Source organism: Xylaria bambusicola, assembly GCF_022495145.1.
Source record: "Xylaria bambusicola strain CBS 139988 unplaced genomic scaffold F5B22scaffold_24, whole genome shotgun sequence".
Taxonomy (NCBI): domain Eukaryota; kingdom Fungi; phylum Ascomycota; class Sordariomycetes; order Xylariales; family Xylariaceae; genus Xylaria; species Xylaria bambusicola.
In genome coordinates, this window is record NW_025953577.1 from 75705 (window position 1) to 87982 (window position 12278).

At 48.9% G+C, this 12278-nt stretch overlaps 3 protein-coding genes across 3 annotated transcripts; all 3 read right to left on the reverse strand.

The window, feature by feature from the left end:
- Positions 1-9: 9 nt before the first annotated feature.
- On the reverse strand, positions 10-1892 carry F5B22DRAFT_608822 (uncharacterized protein). Its single transcript, XM_047975099.1, has 3 exons — positions 1682-1892; positions 952-1535; positions 10-848 (listed from the first exon to the last, which is right to left on the reverse strand). Exons 1-3 carry the CDS (start codon positions 1762-1764, stop codon positions 337-339), a joined length of 1179 nt encoding a protein of 392 aa, XP_047830203.1. The 5' UTR covers positions 1765-1892; the 3' UTR covers positions 10-336.
- A 2281-nt stretch (positions 1893-4173) lies between these two features.
- F5B22DRAFT_608826 (phytanoyl-dioxygenase family protein) lies at positions 4174-5948 on the reverse strand. The gene is made up of 2 exons (XM_047975100.1): positions 5142-5948; positions 4174-4964 (listed from the first exon to the last, which is right to left on the reverse strand). The coding sequence occupies exons 1-2, from the start codon at positions 5830-5832 to the stop codon at positions 4684-4686; spliced, it is 972 nt and encodes a 323-aa protein (XP_047830204.1). The 5' UTR covers positions 5833-5948; the 3' UTR covers positions 4174-4683.
- Positions 5949-7037: 1089 nt separating this feature from the next.
- Positions 7038-10306, reverse strand: F5B22DRAFT_207684 (putative exo-beta-1,3-glucanase). Its single transcript, XM_047969650.1, has 6 exons — positions 9590-10306; positions 9153-9531; positions 8993-9103; positions 8430-8929; positions 7501-8380; positions 7038-7435 (listed from the first exon to the last, which is right to left on the reverse strand). Exons 1-6 carry the CDS (start codon positions 9815-9817, stop codon positions 7239-7241), a joined length of 2295 nt encoding a protein of 764 aa, XP_047830205.1. The 5' UTR covers positions 9818-10306; the 3' UTR covers positions 7038-7238.
- Positions 10307-12278: the final 1972 nt, after the last annotated feature.

A 12278-nucleotide genomic window follows, 5' to 3' on the forward strand; every position in this document is an offset into this window, starting at 1 on the left:
TAGTTAAAAGACAAGCAGAATGTGGAAGATGGTGAGTGACTAACAGTCGGTCTGGATGATCAGTTCCATATAATACTTATTTCAAGTGATAGATTACAAGATAGATATTTATATAGGTCTAGGCAAATATGCGGTACTTGCTAAATTCTAGTGATAGACAGGTTAAATGATCTCAACAGTGATGAGAGTTTCCCAAGGCTATATCCCTATACGTCCAACTTCACACAGCCTGTCCCTGTCACAATACCAATAACTATAGATATTACAGGCAGTCAAATTCTCAATTCAATAAGGGCCCATCCTTAGTACTATCATGTTGTAGAACTATAATGCTGCTCAATAATCGTAAATCTCATCAGCACCCTCCAGTCCTAGCAAGCGGTTCATCCTTAGCGATTCGGCGACAGGTTTGTCTCTTCCTCTGTTTATCGAAAACTCGGGCATCCTTGCCGATTCCTCTATGGTAGGTGATCTGTCATTAGATGACAGTGGTTCTAAGTGAGGGTCAAAATTCGCCAGCACTCCTTGGCCCAGAACCAACTCGGCCTTGTATACGTCGAGCATGTGGATCGCTAATTCGGCTTTGAACCCATCAATTTGCCTCCGTCTCTCATCCGGGGAATCGATTTCCATCGGATCGGCTTCATACGGATCATCGTCATCTTCATCATGAAAAGAATCCCTGGGGTAATCGATGTCTATGTCTTCCCAGCTCTGTATTGCTCTGGCATAATCTTCTCTCATATTGGCCTCCTGCTGGATTGCCCGTTTCACAAAGGCGGCAGCGTTCGCATCTCGGAAGTCGCCGATGCGTTGTACACGGAATACATTGTCACCCTTCCTCACATCTGTTGAGACGGTTATTGTTAGCGCCATACCTAGAATGCCACGGTAGGTTGGGAAATCCATGGATCGCCTGCGTTAAGGTAGAAGAGCTTAGCTGTCACTTACAACCCGTTTTATGTACGCGAGACTGGTGAAGTGCCTTGCCACGGTAACTGTCTTCATCCATCGAAAAGGAGTCCAACGGAGTTTGGTGTACAGGCCCTGCCGCAAGTGCTTGATTTCCATGCGCTCCAGGCCCACCGCCTTGATTATTGGTGGATCCTTGATTTGCAGGAGGTTGAAAACTTGCAGGTGCTGTAAATGGAGCAGGGCCTCCTCCTCTTCCTCTTATACTACCACCACCACTGCTACCACTACCTCGGCCTCCTCCTCTCCTTCTCCCACCACCTGGAGGGCCCATAGGTGGAGGGCCCATAGATGGAGGTCCCATAGGTGGAGGACCCATAGGTGGAAGTCCCATAGATGCAGGACCCCAAGGTGGAAGACCCATAGATGCAGGACGCCTAGGTATAGAAGCAGAGCCACTGGCAGGGCCAGTGGGTGCAGAGGTATTAGGGTCAGGGTCTTTATAGGCATCTATAAAACCAAAATATTGAGGAGGAAACGGTGGTCCCATCGGCCCCCCAATTCCCCCAGGACCTCCTAGTGACCCTGTTGCGCCAAGCTCATTGGGTCCTGCAGGTCCAGCACTACAACCTCGGAGTCAGTAACTACTCTTCAGGTATAAGTTTTGAGAGTCCGGCATACTCCCGAGACACACTTGTGCCTCTAATAGGCGACTACGGCCTTCGGTAGTATATGAAGCGGGAAGATAATGACTTCAGTGGTTACATACAATCCACCTGGCTCACCTGGCGCCGGAGGCTGAGGCGGAGCCTCATGAGGATCGAACCTGTCACAATGATAGTTAGTAACCATCAAGACAGTTTTTCTCTACAAGAGTCATCCAATCCAAAGGATGAGGTCCAAAAATACTAAAGTTCGACAAATATATTAAATGGCACCTTATTATCGTACGCAGAGAGTATGGGAATCGACCTCGTAACACTTACAAGTAATTCGCCAACGGAGGTGGACGAATTTGGGGGCCAGGGAAGATTACGGGGTCACCATATTTCCTCTGGTAAGCCGTCTTATAGGTAACCCTCTTTAAGTGGTTCGCTCTACACGACCGCACATGCGCTGTCACACTGTCCACGCAATAGTTCAGGTTCCTAGTTAATAGCTACAGGTTAGCAGCCATTTTAATCATATAGACTCGTGGGACACGGTAGCATCTACAAAAGCAGTTGGATATAGCAAAGTCGTATTTACCTAATATCGACACCGAGGAAAAAATTCCTTTGGCTGAAATTAATGTGCATTCTCTCGATGTACTCTACAAGAGCCCTGAAGGCCGCGCGAGGAGCCTCAACTATAAGGTAAGTAGAGGTTAGCAAGTGACTATCAATATCAGAAGATCTCGCTGGCACGTTGGAAATGGGCTGGTCGGAAATTAGAGAGGGCTACAATAGGGGACGCACAAAACCCCCTTGTTATCGTCGTGTTGAGTGCATCGTTCTCGGTTAGGACGCGGCAAGTAGAATCCAGCCAATAGATGAACTTATTAATATATTCGAAAATCCAATCGTATAAATAGTAAACGGTATCGTTTGGGTTGATTTGATATCTCTGAAGCATCGTTTCTTCTTGGGTAGACCATTAGCTTTCTATTCTATCTCACGTTCGATATTGCGATAGGGCATATTACTCATTGAAATAGCCACATTATGTTTGATAATGTAAAAGGTTTCAAACAGTTGTATGTATTCTATACCGTTGCCTACGCCGTTGCCTCTATCGATGAAATCTTGGAACATGTCGGTTTGAATTTCCGCGATCTTTAGGTCGCGGAATATGTCGCTACCATGTACTTCGACATTGACTGAAGTGTGACGGTTGGCCGAGTTGCAGTGAATAAACCCAGCAGCAGGTATTAACTTCTTGACTAGAAAGTTGAAATCATTCATCGCACCTGGAGATGGAGTGAGCATGTCAGCACCTAAATGAGCGTGCTAAGGAGAAGTGTCTAACCAGGGACTTACGCCACTGTGATGTTCGGTGAAGTTTAGCCACAATTTGTCAACCACTGCTGAGCAATTCTCTTATAAGGCTATTGTGGTCTACTCACCCGTACCCTCCACCCGAACCCTGCAAGATCGATCATCTGTTCAAGTACCTGTTTCTTCGACATCTTGGTGAATCTCATCCCGCACGAGTGAGCCTGGCTTTCTAGCTGCCCAGTCCAGCCCTCGCCGTACGCTTGATACATTCGTGTCCCTAACCAGTCCAGATCACTGTTGTTAATCTCAAAGTTATCCCTCAATATTCTGCCGAAGTCAATGGCATAATCGTAGTCCGCCATGAGCATAGAGCCATTATCATTGCCTACCAAGATCTCTGGAAAATTGTTACCGCTCCAGTCATTGCCAATCCTTCCCAATGTTCGTTTCACATCTCGTAGCGTCTGGTCAACGGTAGCAGATGTCTGGTTCTTGAGGTGTAAGACGACACTATATGTCCCATTTGGGTTGTCCGGCAGAGGCTGGTCGTAATTTGGTCGAAGGTTGAAGCGGGCGTTGGGGTTCAGGCTGTTAAGATTCATTTTGGATGACTTGCCGCATTTGCTTTACTCAGTATATTAGACCGTAGTTTCACTAGGCCGTTGTGTTTTCTGAGTAAGACTCGGTTGCTTTGGAGGAAATAATTCAATATGTGGCTAATAAGTGTGTTCATCGTTCGGACAATTCCGTTTCCGTTTTGCACAAAGAGGGGGAGTAAATAGTTAGGACGAATAAGGAATTGACTGCTTGTCAAAGCCACGTTTTGCCTGAAAGGCGCTAAATAGGGCTGCAAGCGGGATCGGCCGCCCAGGAATAATTGTACGATGTTTATAAAATTTCCCACAAATGCCTTCCTTTTTTATTGCCTTCTATTTTTTACAGGATGGGTGGCGGTACTCGGGGGGTAGCATCACGGCAACGAGGGAGCAGGAGTTAGGGGGTCATCTTATTTCCCATCGAAATTGAGCACAAAGGAGAATAATAGTCTTGGATACAAAGGACATTAGCTAAACGATCTGTATATCGGGAATTATGTATTTAACAAAACGATTGTAGTTAATTCCGATGGCTTATCCTACATATATTCCTAGCAGTTAGTCTTAATTTAGAACAAAATACTGTTATCTATAAGATCCTAGAGCCACACAACACGTGGTTGGCATGATCTACCATGGGCATATATTTGGTGGTGAGTGTGTTGCGTCATTATTAAGACTGATGATAGGGCTTGTTGATGAAGCTGTTTGCAATGTAATCTGCTAGGGCTATCAAAGTTCTTTAGGTAACCCCAACTTCATTCTCTGTCCTGGAGGCTGATTGCGACCATATAAATGATTGGTTCGGACTTTGCAAGCCGTTGCTAACCTCCAAGGCTCATGAATACGCCTCAAAAAGCCAACGAAGTCTGTACAACCTCACTTTGAATATGTTACCCCATGCCTTATTAGGGGGGCTTCTGCATGACACGCACCCGTAGCCGTATGGACCTGTCACAGTCTCAGTGGTCTACATCACCCATGTGTACCTAAGCTTATGATGGCGGGAAAACTTGGGAGGTATTATTAGACAATGGTGCGTCCTTATTGTATGGAAGATAGCGCCGCTGCCAGCTATCTTTATGGTCTTCCAGTCTGTAAAACATATAGTGTAGTGCTGCGCTGATACTAATACCCTTGTGGAATTCGGCCCGGAAATTGGAATACAACAAATACTGCCAACTATGATTGTTGCTTCCTCATCCTGTGAGCGAGTATCCAACATCCCCGCTCTCCCTACCAAGTTTAACGAGCCGTGCGCGCATGTCCTCGGCTCTCTGTCTGGCCTTCTCACCACCACCGGGACCACTCGCCAAACTGCTAAAATCGCACTGGTCAATCCATTTTCCAATGCCATGCTGCAACACGTTTGTTGCGCGAAAACAGCCGCCCCCTGCATGGCCAACAGATCCATGTAGACTCATCCGCTCCTTGTCCGCTTTGTAGACACCGCGATGCAAGATGTTATTGTCGTAGAATACTACCAACGTTGAGGTTTAGCGTCTTCCTAGTCAAGATGTATACTAAGCTCTAAATGATGAATTTTCTTGCGGGAGGGGAAAAAAAAAGGAAAGGTAAAAAAAAGAAAGCGCCTAGCCTCTAGTCGCGTGCTTTCAATACAATAAGACCCATGGTAGGAAGAGAATCCATCACTTACCGACATCTCCAGGCTCAAGATGAACAACCAACTGGCCAGGCATATTGGGTTCCTTGGCCGCCGCCTCTCGCTCAGCAGGTGTACGCACACGAACATGCGAGCCAGGTACGACAATCAGCGAATCATCAGGATAAAGCGGTAGGTTCCACTGCGTATTCCAATACCTCTTCTTCACCCGCTTGCCCTCCCTCTCGCCCTCTTTCGCGGCCAAACGTATCCCTAGCTTCGCAGCTTCTTCCTCGGGAGTAGCCGTCCGCGGGACATCGTCACGATGCCACTCCAACTCGAAATCAGACTCAGGGCGCACGAGCATGTTATACAGCTCGAGAACAAGATCCTCGTCTGTGCATTCTTGCCCACCATCTTCTTCGCATGACATGAGCGCTTTAGCGACATCTAATACTTTGTCATTGAAGTACGACCTAGCAAAGACGTCCGCGTCGCATCCCAGCGCGGGGTTTAGCAGCCCCTGGACCCCCCAAATGCCGTCTTGCGGCGGCTCGCCGGGCGTCGGCTTCGGCCAAGGCGGGAATTGCTTGCCGACCGTGCGCACATCGGGCCAGTTCCCAGATCGGGCGCGTTCTGTTGTCCGGGTCGCCGCCTCGCGGAGGGCTTCGAGGTCTGACGCGCTGAGCACCTGTCGCTGAATCACAAAGCCATTTTCGGCTAGTGCAGCCCGCAGTGATGACATATTTCTTGGAAGAAAGTTTCGTGTCACAAAGTGTGAAATGCATGCAAGTGAAAGGGGAAGATTGGAGTTGGAAGATCTAATCTTAGATCTTAGTGGCTACGAGGTATCGAACAAGGTGGGTGACGTTGATGAAGTGGATAAAGTAATACGGTACCCCTCACTGTATAATAATAGCTTCATTGAATGCACCCACCCGTGCCACTTGCTAGTCCTTATCTACGATGGAATAATACCACTGCATGGGAGCAGAAGCTGGTGACCTTACATTATAGTTTGAATACGACTGAGGCCTGGTTGGCGTTCTCGTATCGTAGCTTTCCTCGTGCGTATTCAAAGAGAATATTAGGTAGTGAATGACCTCTACGAGCCCTTGAGTGCAAATCAAACACAAGCATCACTGTAGGAAGCAATCTCATTAAATATGAAAAACATAAAGAGCAGAGCTCATAATGAGCCAAAAGGATGCATGTTCTTCTGCTTATATGATTCCATGGCGTTTCATGACTTGTCTATAAACGAGTGCGCTTTACCTATCTTCTGATGTAAGTAAGGTGGTCATGATAGCAAACCCCAGCATCGCCACATGTGAATATCGAAAACGCAATGGAGGAATCCATCCTATACTGTAGACTGATAATTTCTGACGGTGTTGCTGAGAATGAACTAGGCAACCTCTTGAGAAAAGACTTGAACCAAGCTAATAGCCGTTGAACTGTGAAAGCCAAGAAAAGGCACACGCTGAGACACGCTGAGACACGCTGAGACACGCTGAGACACGCTGAGACACGCTGGGGACGATGCGGGCATAATTAGATGCAGTGTAAGTATGGCGAGCATGTTAGCTCGTCTCCTGTTTAGTCACAGAGTTTTCTGGATACTCCAGATAAGTACTGTATGAGTAGACGGATGGTGGAAATGGAATAATGTCATGCGCTTACCTGAATTATTATAATACGAAGTATGGAGCATATCTTTTGCAGATTTTAAATTCAGGCACACTAATCGCAAATGTGCCTCAGAACTCTATTTACCTGCATGAAATGGATAGTTACCGCGGAGATTAACTAGGCAGTCCCATGTAAACCTCAAGACAGCCCTTTATCTTGACATTTTACATTAGCGCTATTAGAGGTGGGAAGAGATGCACCATCCCTCATACGGCCAGTGATCGCTTGTCATTGTTTAGGACTCTTCTTCAACAACGGAACATGCATAATTGTCAATCTGGATCAATTGATCTGGTATCATATAAAATGGACAGGTCTCTGCTGCCTTTCTATGTACATGAAAGAAGAAATAAAATATATATATACAACGAACCATATCCAATCTTTTTTTTTGGAGATATCACAACGTGTTCATTGTCGATTCCCCTTTTTCTCAACTTAGCTCACCAACTATGGGAATCAACCACTTCGATAAAGCATGATGTTGGCGGGATATACGTTGACGTTGTCAGACCAGATGGCCACACTTGAGCCGTCCTTTTCGAGCATGCTCACGGAGCCGATCGTGTTGAGGCCGTAGATGTTGATGTTGCTGACGTTCTCAAGCGAGACGATGCGTGACTGGCAGTTCTCACCAGCCTCGACGGTTGAGCAGCCTGTGGTTCACGTTAGCTGAAAATGTTTTTCATACGTCATGTATCATTGCTATAGCGGAACTTACTAGTATCGTAGTTATTGAAGAACGAGTAATGGCCCGCACCGTAGATGAAGAAGTCTGAAGAGTCGATGATACGCAGGCCCCAGGCCTCAGCACAATTGCCCTCAACACCGTTGCAAGTGGCAGCGAAATCGGGATCGTTGATTGATTCGGTGATAGGGAATGGCTCAAGCGCATTGGGCAATGGCTGGTAGTAGGGAGTCTCTGTCTGGAACATGCTCACAAAGATGTTCTTGGTGTTGGCAAACTGGTAGTTGTAGAGGTGGTTGTGTTCAGCAGCGGTACCATAGAGCCAGAACGTGCCGACAGTAGACTCGATGTAAAGACCACGGCCAGAGAAGAGAGTGATCTGAGTGTTGGTGCTGTCCTCAATATCGTGGTCAGCAGCCCAAAGCCAGGTGTTCTCCATGTACAATCCAGTGGCCTTGGGAGTAACGTGCATCATCATGTTAGCACCAATGCATTTGGGGTCAATGTTGGCACTTCCAGTGGCCTTGAGGCACTGTTCAACCAACATCTCAGAGCCTCGGAAACCACCGACACGGACGTGAACTTCCCACATGCCACTAGGGTTGGTGGCCTCAGAAGCCAAGTTCCACTCGATGAGTTTGGCGCCAGGGGCGGGACCTGAGTTACCAACAACGAAATCAACCAGTTCGACTTGGCCAGCGTCGCCCGAGTTAGCGCCCACCTGTAGCAGAGGCACAGGGTTGTTGATGTCACCAAAGAAGTCGCCCGAAGCCATGATGACTGGGTAGCCTTCACCGAAGATCTTGGCGCCAGCGGGGATCTTGAGAGTACCCGTAACCTTGTAAAGACCATAATCGAGGAATAGAACTTTGCCATTGGTGGCGCTGTCAATAGCTTTTTGCAAAGCAGCAGTCTGAAATCTGTTAGTTGGTGAGAATTAATGAAAAGCAAGGTCAACCTACGTCGTCTGTGGTGCCATCGCCCTTGGCGCCAGAAGCACGAGCGCTCACGATGTCAGATGCCGCGAGATCTTCGTATTGAGGCTTGGAACGAGAGTAGTACCCGTTCTCACCGGTCAGAACCGCTGGGCGCTCGTTTGGTGTGATATCGCCAGAGAGCTCCCTGTCGGTGCCAGAGACATATCGGTGACCTTGTCCCCAACCAGCAATCATCTTCGATCCACCTTCAAGGAGGTTGCCACTTCCACCCTGAACGGCGGTGGGAACATTCTCAAGCGAAACGTTCTCCAGAATAAGACTGCCGGCAGTATCAGGTGAGGTGGAGGTGGTATAAGCAGTCTTGACGGCGACTTGAGTGTCCTTGAAGGAACTGTCTAAGATAATCGCGGAGCCAACAGCAAGGGTGTCGTCTGCACCAGGTGCGCTAATGTCGATACCAGTACCGCAGTTGTTAAATTGCGTGTTGATGTAGGTCCAGCCCCAGTTCCAGAGTTGGATGATACCTACGAGGATAAGGTTAGCAGGACAGAACGACGCATCATCTCGTAAACCACTTTTGTGCTTACCAGTCTGGCAGTTGTTGAAGACGAGGTTGCGCATGGTGTACTGCTGGTTACCCAGCGAAGCACCAGTAGCACCACCATTGAACGTCAAGTCGCTCATAAAGCCGCCGGAACCTAAGGCGAATCAGCATCTCTAAATTCACTTAAGGACAGAGTAACCTACCACTCTCACAGAAGAGGCCAACGTGGACAGTGCTAGGATCAGTAGGCATGTTAAACTCGATGTTGATAAGCGAGGTCGCCTGAGAAGTTGGCCAGTGGATACCGGTAGCAGCTGTACCGGGCGCAATAGCAGTCGTATCGATGACGAAGTTCCTCATTTGGCGGTAGAAAACATTGGTCGAAACCCAGTTCAGGGTCTCAGTAAAGTACGGGTTGCCATCAATCAATCCAAAACCCTCAAAGTTGGGAGTAGCCTTCAAAACGGGTCGGTCGGTCGGGTCACCAATGAGCTGAGTAAAGTATGGGGGCTGAAGAGCCTTCGAGATAATGTAGGTTCCAGAAGGGAAGTAGACAACGGCCGGCGTTGTGGTGGTAGAGGCCTACGTGAAGTTAGTACACGGCGCTTGATGTCTGTCTTGTTTATTGACTGGAACTTACACAGCCTTGTAAGCAGCGGTTGCCGCCGTCACTCAACGCTGCGGCAATGGCAGCCGTGTCGTCGGTGCTGCCATCACCCTTGGCACCGTAGTCCTTGACGTTGCGGAAGACCTTGTACCCATCGCCGGCGAAAGGTGCTACGCCTTGATGTTGAATATCCTCAAGCCAGTAGGCATTGATGCCTACGGCAAGGCTTGCTACAGCCGTAAGAAAGGTCGAGAAGCGCATTGTAAGGTCTTAAGCTTGAGGACGGCTGGCTACCTGGCTGGCTGAAGAGAAAACAAGGGAAACATCAAAGGCTGGGGGCGTGTTTACTTATAATAAATCGATCGACGACATCCCATGCTAGTCCCGCGAGAAGGTATATATCAGGCTCGGGACTGCGTGACCACCAGTGGCATAGCTCCGTCCAAAGATAACTGGTACTTGAGAACCGATGAGGAACAAGCGCGGGACGGGGGGGCCAAATGATCACTGTCGATCGATCCAAGACCTTGGCTCTTCGGTCAGTTTGGCGCGGCGCGTTTGCTGAATATGGCCGAGGGACAATGATGCGCATAGAATAGTGTAGTGTGGGTGTGTCTTTACTCTCATCCCCGGACGCCAACTAAGACGACATGGCATCTGGCACGCTGCCTAGGTATACTCTAGTACGGCGGCATAGACGCGCCACCGATCCTCAACGACCTGCCTAGGTAGCAGGTAGGCAGGAAATCCTGCAAATACCAACCTTGATAGGATAACATCCCCGGAAGCAGTCTCCATCGTCAAAGTCTGTATGCCGCTTCTGCAGCACCCATCGCTGGGAACTAGCACAGACGTGCTCCACGTTGTAGACGCCCAGGGGTCTGAAACTGTCCAGAGCATGGGCCTGATGGGGCCGGAGCAAATGCGCAGACGTTCAGTAGCAGGCATATGTACTATACAGTAGGTAGGTAGGTAGTCGAGGGTAGTCATCCTCCCCTCCCAGCCAGCGACAACCAGTCGCATTGCTTGCGTGGAGATGCTTGAGATGGGAGGACCGGTAGGCAGGTGATGGCGAGGCATGGTTGGACAAACTAGACGCCTCCTGCTAAAATAGGAAACGTCCTCTCAGGCACCATGCAGAACAGCGACGATCCTCTAGCTTAGATTGGCTGACTTTCCTGTTCTCGAAAGGGCAGAAGCCCAACTAGCTTCAAAATGTTACAAATGCCATTCAAGCAGTCATACAAGCAAGTCATCAGGTTGGCGACATGTTCCAAGCATGTGATGCCCGATTCGCAGCATAAGGCCGAGACGAGGAGGCAATTTCGTGAGCGTGCTCACTCGAAGCTGTTGTTCATGCATAGTGGATGCTCTCGCCTCGGCTGAGGACCATCGGATGGGGTCTGTGCTTTTAGAACCTCCTACTTGCTTTGAAAACTGAGTGAATAACAGTAGAGTATCAAGCGTGCAGTAGGCATCTACCAAGACTAGATGGCGTGTCTGGCTCGATATACGCAAAACCATGCCATCGTGTTTCAATATGAATAGGGGGGAAAGGAACTGTAGGCGGACGAGGGTGGGTTGGTGGAAGAAGCGGCAGCGCAGAGCCATATTGCCACGATGGTATAATTCAGGATCATGTGGTAAGGCAGTACGTATGACTTGCAGGCATTTTACACGATACGCCAGGTATGCACTATCTGCCACTAAAGTATTATGATTGGTAGCAGTTGGCCGGCCCTGTCCGCTGTGCTGGACCAAGCAGGAGAGGTACCTACCGTACCTACCTACTCTAGGTAGGTAGTAAGTACAACTATGGGTTAGCATCTTATTGCTTACCTAGGTAGGTAGGTAACCTTAGCACCCCCCTTACTATGTACCTAGGTAGAGACAACCGGGCGTCCAGAAGTACCGACGAGAATCCAGGGGACCAAATAACCTTAAACCTACGCCAAAGGTACCAATCTGTAGATGCCATCCGGCCGGTGGCACACGCTTGGACGGGTTCTTCTTAGTGACCATCGCTTTTACCGAGCAAATCCAGCTGGGACGGCCCGATGAGATTGGACTCTGATGCCTTTTGCGGCATACGCTGCTTTGGCTACATCGTCTCCGTCCGGGCCCTCCCCCAAGGTTCTGCCCAAGATCGTTAATTGCGAGGGGTCGAGATGGGGCGGGCCGGGGTAGATGGGATGTTCGATCTGGTAGGTCTTATTGAGGTGGCGCCGACGCCGATTCGTCTAAAACTCTAGACCACGTCGTAGCTTGTTTCTCCTTAACACTTGCCCCTTTGGGACGATGTTTCAACCTGTTTCATCGTGTACGCTCTCACCACCCGGCACCACCAGTCATCCACATGGTTGTATTCAACACACAATAACCTCAACAAGATGTGGTGCATGCTTTGTAGTAGGTAGCACTGCTGGACCCTGGCTTGGGTATTACTATACAGGCTCATAACTATTGATTCAGTTGAGTGTGTTATTCTCTGCTATTGCCACTTGGTGCAACTTTGTTGCATAACCAGGCTCAATAGAGCTCGATCGTGGCCATGATTCCAAGTCTCACCAGAGCAGGTGTTAACGAGAGCGCGGCGATCGGCACCTTGGGGTGCATGACCTTGATCGATCATTATTTCGACAGCACCTCGGCGTGTACAAGGGAGGGAAGGTCGAAGGATCTCGGGGGTGGGACTGAGGCTCTTTGCTTGTGACACTTTCAG